This window comes from Aphelocoma coerulescens, assembly GCF_041296385.1.
Source record: "Aphelocoma coerulescens isolate FSJ_1873_10779 chromosome Z unlocalized genomic scaffold, UR_Acoe_1.0 ChrZ, whole genome shotgun sequence".
Lineage (NCBI taxonomy): Eukaryota > Metazoa > Chordata > Aves > Passeriformes > Corvidae > Aphelocoma > Aphelocoma coerulescens.
Window position 1 is genome coordinate 55,422,892 of NW_027184085.1, and position 6,545 is coordinate 55,429,436.

The 6,545-nt window shown below is 36.5% G+C and overlaps 1 protein-coding gene across 5 annotated transcripts in view; it reads left to right on the plus strand.

Annotated features, from left to right (window-relative positions):
• The window catches only part of KCNN2 (potassium calcium-activated channel subfamily N member 2), a 71,446-nt gene extending 66,463 nt beyond the window's left edge, over positions 1–4,983 (plus strand). For all 5 annotated transcript variants that reach the window (XM_069001630.1, XM_069001633.1, XM_069001631.1 and 2 more), the window contains one exon: positions 471–4,983. In XM_069001630.1, coding sequence (XP_068857731.1) covers positions 471–758 — 288 coding nt within the window. In that variant the 3' untranslated portion in view covers positions 759–4,983. The remainder of the gene's footprint in view (positions 1–470) is intronic.
• Positions 4,984–6,545: the final 1,562 nt, after the last annotated feature.

The following is a 6,545-nucleotide window of genomic DNA, read 5'->3' on the forward strand; positions in this document are numbered from 1 at the left end:
TGCACTGGATTCCTCTTACTGCCAATATAAGAAAACCTTCTCAGTTTAGGGAGAAAGCCAGTGAACAACATTTGTGCACTGCTTTCAAGAACGAAGGTGTTTAAGAATCAAGAACAGTTAGGGATGGAGCACATCACTGGAGCCTTCAGTCCCCTGGTGGCTTCCACTGACTGTTCAAAAAGCTTCACCTGGTGCACTCCCAAGCACCTAAATTTCCACAAAAGGTCTGGTTTATAATTTATTTCGACTTTGACATCTGAAGTGCTACTAAAAGGCATTACATTTCTGCTCAAGAAATCTAGTAGAAAGCTTAGTCTACTGTAATTTAATCTACAGGGAAAATTATTTCACAAGACTATCTATTGTTATAATACTCATATCCTCTTTTACAAACCCTTATAGAGTTGTGCTACTTGTTACAATACTTGTAAGGTCTCTCTAAACTTTTACTTACATCCTTCTACTTTCAGACTCAAAACATCATGTATGACATGATTTCTGACTTAAATGAAAGAAGTGAAGATTTTGAGAAGAGAATTGTTACTCTGGAAACTAAACTGGAAACTTTAATTGGTAGCATTCAAGCTCTTCCTGGACTGATTAGCCAGACAATCAGCCAGCAACAGAGGGAATTCCTCGAGGCTCAGATACAAAATTACGATAAGCATGTTGCCTACAGTGCTGAACGGTCACGATCTTTGTCAAGAAGAAGGAGATCATCCTCCACAGCACCACCAACTTCATCAGAGAGTAGCTAGAAGAGAATAAGTTAACCGCAAAATAAAGACTTTTTGCCATCATATGGTCAATATTTTAGCTTTTATTGTAAAGCCCTATGGTTCTAGCCAGTGTTATCTGGGTTCTGATGTCAGAATCCTGGAAACCTGAACAGATTTTAGGCCAAAATGAGTGAAAACTCTTCTTTTTTTCCCCCCTCCTCCTCTCAGATGCACAGTGAATGCACCTATTATTGCTATATTAGATTGTTCTTCCTGTAATTTCACTTTTTATTCATGCACTTCAAACAAGCTTTACTACTACAATACATAATCTAGTATAATAAAAAGGTTAATTTCTGCACATAGTTACTTGATTACTTGGACCTAATGACCAAAAAATAATCACAATCAAAAGACCTAATTATGAACTTTTAAGAAGCTAAATTGAAGCTTAATGATAATTTCTCAGTATGAAAGCTAACTGTCTAAACTTTGCTTGCAGTGGAGGGGGAAAAAAAATTGATATTAATCTAACAGTGTGCTGTATATGTATAGTCATTTTAAAAGGTCACTGACAGCTTCAATTTCTGAAGTGATTAATTAAAAATATAGTTTATCCTAGAATATAAGTCTTGGAGTAAGCTATGGGTTTTTAAAATATTCTTAGGGCTTTTATTTAACATGCATTGGTACACACATGCACATAGATAATATATATATACATATGTATTTATGTATATAAAATTATTTATGCAATGCCCATGGCAATGATCTTTTAAACTGACTATTTGTAAAGCTACTGGCATTCAAAAACTACAGGCAAAGTCCTTTTACTTATTCGGAGTCTCATAACTATGCCAGGTAAGTTTGTCCAGATCAAAAGCATCACTTTCAGCCAGAAGTCTCCTAATAATGCTATTTGGGTTTTGAAAGTGTTAGGTCGCTACTTTCTCCACTCCTTTCATTGTGTTTCTGGAGTGAATGACTGACACACATAGTATACACGGTTGTGTGATGGCAGCACAGTGTCCTGTATACATTATGTTTGGATAATCCCCATGTTTCCTGCTATGCAGTCAAGCTTAGCAAAACACTTCTAGCAATATTTCCAAAATCTGTAAAAAGCCAGCTGTAGACTGGAGTTACAACAGTAGGGTATCTATAGTACTTTATTTTCGTGCATAAAAATAAGGTCTCCTACTTTATTTAAAAAAAAAAAAAAAAACAAAAAAAAACCACAAACAAACAAAAAAAAAAAGTAAAAAAAAACCCGAAAACAAATCAGAAAGCAGTCACCAGTAGGCACTGGTGAAAAGCTTTTGACTGACATTTCTCCTGGTTTATGCTCCAGAGTAGCAAAACTAGGTAAGTTTAAATGCTCAGAAGATGCAACTTGCATTCACAATTCCTAGTTATAAACAGGAAATTATTTGACTTTATGAGATATTTTTTAGTACTTGCTATTTACGAAATATGCCAGTCCAGTCTGCCTCTCCCCCAGTTTACAGGCAAGGGTGACATCTGTAGCTAAACAAGTAGACATGGCTGACTGTTTCTAAGTAATATTATGTCTGCCTAGAAGTAACCAACTTGCACGTTGAAGGAAATGCACATTGCTCCATGAAACACTGTGACTTCTGGTCAACAAGGACAGGCAGGAAAGAGTAATGCAAGAAGTCAGGGCAGAGCCCTGCTGGGCAAGAGAGAAAAGCTGTTCTTTCCAGTAACCAGAATTCCCCAAACCAAATACATAATCTGAAAAACAGCAGACACTTTAGGCCTATTTAAATTAAAGGATCTTCTTTTCTGGTGTTACGAATGTATAAATGATGAATGTATAAGTGACATCCAGAGGTATTGCATGCTTATTAAAAGGTCAAGAATTTCTCCAACTTTTTATGTCCTTGAGAAAAATTATGACTTTGCAGTATTTTTCCCCCTAGAGCAGGACAGTTGCATGCCTTTGGCGTGCCTTATTTGCAGACTGGTATTTTGTGACTGGAAATAACAAGCAGTATGCATAGTATTTGCAGTTCTGCTTTCATTTTTATGGAGTTCATTTCCAAAGGAAAAGGGGGATATTATATAGTGCTAATACTTTTCTAGTGCAGTCCTTAACTACATGAGATTGTGAGTGGTCATAAGGCCAGTAGTGATTAATAATATTGGAATTTAATAGTCAAGTTTTAGAATTTTTTTCTCCTTTTTTGCATTTAGTTTAGAATACTTTTCTTGACATTGAATGTGAAATACACTTTCTGTAGCTTGAATACATTCCTTTTTCTCCTGTCAGCTTGAACTAGCTCTTTCATTGTTTACATCTTTTTAATATATGTATAACACCCATTTTTTGCACAACTGGGTTTTTTAAGAACTGTAGCTACACTTTGAAAATTCTTGTCAATCTGTCAATTTGAATTAAGATCTAGCTGTAAGTATTGAGCTAGCTATTTCTGTTGTGAAAGAGCAGCTGTCATCTTTGACCTCTCCAATTCTTTTACTCACTAGGACTCAGGAGCCTAAACTTAATATTATTGCCACAGCTTTTTGCAATGGTGAGATGCATCAGGATTATTTCCATCAGTAGCATTCTGTAACAACCTGCCAAATTATTTTGGATTCCTTTCTTTCTTTTTAAAGCAAAAACAAATGATGTCACCATGTAATACTCCAGTTCTACATCTTAATTTACGTTCAAGCTCACTACAGATATTTTATCTGCATTTTCAGCACAAATGATTTTTTTTCTCGTAATATCTGATTTCAGCACTAAGGTGCTGCATGGGGATACACTATATGAAAGGACAGATATAAACTTCTATTCAGGAGAGCACAAAGCACTCTTGGTTTGATTTTCTTACTCCTTACACTAAACTCCTTTTAGTCTTCCCTTGTCTGACTTTTGTAGTACCACAACCTTACTGACTTTTTATTTCCAAAATTTTAGCTCTATCATTGTCAACAGATATGATCATCAAAAGGAAAACATATCATTATTGTATCTTGGAAACTGTATATTTAAATGTAGATTTTCTTTGAAAGTTTGTTTACAAAGAGTCTTTCTCTAAGCATATGGCATATTTACCATGTTACAACTGTAAAGCTTCATGCACCTCTTGCCTTAGTTTCACCAGTAGGAAAATTCTGTTTTCAGTTGCTATTAAACTCCTCCTTTTCACTACATTCCAGACACTGATTCCATTTGTCAGTTTCTTGGGAGTCTTGTTGCTAGTCTGCTTTTTTAAAGACACCGAGCAGAGATATCTTGCTCGGAAGGACTGAAATTAAGATCACAAATAGACCTGTTCACGACGCTTAAGATTAAATGCATTGATTTAAATAGTACTTTTTACTTACATTTAGGTTTTTTGCAGAATCAGAATAATACATTTATATGATTTATGCTTGCAAATGCTCTGCAATTCTTGATTCTGTAAATCATTATGTATTTTAAGCCTGCAGATCTTTCCAGATGGACTTGTGCAACTCAGCTTTTCTTTACCTCCTGCTGCTCCATAAGGATGTATCTAATATGGAAAGAGATTTACTATCTAAAAGTTTGGCATCCGTCTTAGGAGCTCTAAAAGCCTTCTGGAGGTCCATACCTTGTGAGCTATTTCAAAACTCTGGCTCCCCAGACTGGGTTGGAATCACTGTCATCATTAGAGCAAAAATAAGTGGTAAGCATAATGTTTTACAAATTGTAAGACTCTTTCCATGTCAGATCATATGTAAACATTCAAATTGATATGCCGCACACTAAAAGCATATCTAAGCATAAAAGAATAAAAGGTGTTCAATGTGTCTAAAGTTCAGAATAAAATCTGTAACCCTTATCAGTACTAAAAATTAAAATTGTTTGAAAACTCCTTTCCCCTAACTAAAAGTTATGAAAAATTCTTTGTAAGTTTTATCCATGGGAGGTTTTCTGGTTAGTAAGTGTGTGCTCTCCATCTGCCAAGCTTTTTGGTCATATCCGTTCTTTTTTTAAATCAAAGTCCTTAAAGTCTCTTTCCCCTTTTAGTCCACACTCAAAATAATTATTAAGGGGTGACAAGCAACGAAATAGAGGGGAAGGTAGGAAGGAGCTAACACTCGTGTGTTATTTTCAAGATTCCACCTCTGCATCAGCATATCTAAATGCTCAGAAACAGACACAAATTTTAACCAGCACTCCTGGCTACCCAGGTACGAGCCAGCCCTAGCCTGGGAAGAGCACTGCCATGTCTGAACAGTCCTGAGGTGGAGCTGACACATACTCAAAGCCAACATTTATGTGTGTTGAAATACATGTACACAGAACTTTATGTGTGCATAATAAAATTAACCTACATCTGTTGATTAGGGCTTATGAATGTGGTCCTATATCTGTTAGCACAAATTCAAAGAAAACTAAGCTATAATGTATGTTAGTCTTTTTATGATAAACCTTTTAAGGGATATCCTTAAGATCTCGACTCTCTCCATGTCTGAGAGAATAAAGAAAAAGAGACACTTAAAAGATTCTTTCCTGTCAGGTGTGCATAGGTTTGGCTCTGACTTGCCTGAGTGCCTCACTGCACATCAGCTTTGGTCCAGAAATCACGGGGTTTTATTCACTCCAGAAAGAACAGGTTTCTCTCACTGTAGAGGGACTTAGCACAGCACTGAGCAAGAAGTCCCATCTCTCAAGAGCAGCCTGGTGTGCAAGATGATCTCCTATTCATAATAATGAATAGGAGAGGAAGATTGTGTTAATTTATCCAACTCTGCTCAAGACTTACGGCTTAGCACAGCATCAAGCCCAGTGCAGACACTTGATTCCCTGCCAAGAATTGCTTACAGCTGGACAGTACAGCACATGGATGGAGCAGGTGCAGAGTGGTCTGGACTAGGGTATGTTGACATGCTGAAATGGAGGCAGTTACCAGAATTAGCATCAACATACTGCCATATATTGGACTTTGTTACAGTGATACAGCTGAAGCTCTATTAGATCAATAATTTTCAGGCCTTTATATGAAGAAGATTCTCTTGCAGAGGACTTCAAAGCTTTTCTGCACATTGAAGGATATGCAATGCGGTGTCAGTGAAAGAAAAAACATATGCCAAGATCTTGAACCTGTTGCAAGCTAGCATGGCAAGTAACAAAAGCAGATGGAGAACTGAAGCTTTATGCTGACTTCCCTTTCAGTCAGATTCGCTTAAGCCCATTAGTATCTTCAAGTATTTAGGAGAATCTATACTGTTTTCAATTATACATGAAGCGAGCTGCAAGCTTTTAGTTAGATTAAGAGGTTCTACTTTAAGAGTATGCCTATTCTGACCTACTGTTCCCTTTCTAACCTAAATTTCAAAGTACCTTGAGTCTAAAGAGGAGATGCATATTATCCTATGTGGATTACAGCAAAGCAGGTCTCTGAACAAAAAAAGCAGCTCCAGTCCAGATAAATGACCAAACATCATATAGCACTAGGAATAATAATGGAGTTAAAATGTTCAAGTAGACAAATTGACAAGCCAGAGGCTTCAGAGCTTAGAAAAGGTTTAAGTGAAGCCTCACTCCAGATGTAAAATTCATGGGGAGCAATGAAATGTAAGAGACTGTGCAATTACACTTTCTGACAATGAATTATAGGGGCAAACTGTATGTGTTTAATACTAGCTTATCACCTTATATGGAGAAGTTCTCAAAATGTGAGAGTAATACGAAGGCTGATCATCACACAGAAATAAAGCAAGTTTTTTTAACAGAGGACTCCAAACTCTAATAGAAATGTGGAGAAGGCCTGAAAGAGATTATGCTAGATTATTCTCTCAAAAGACAGGTCCTTAGGCTCCACAGGC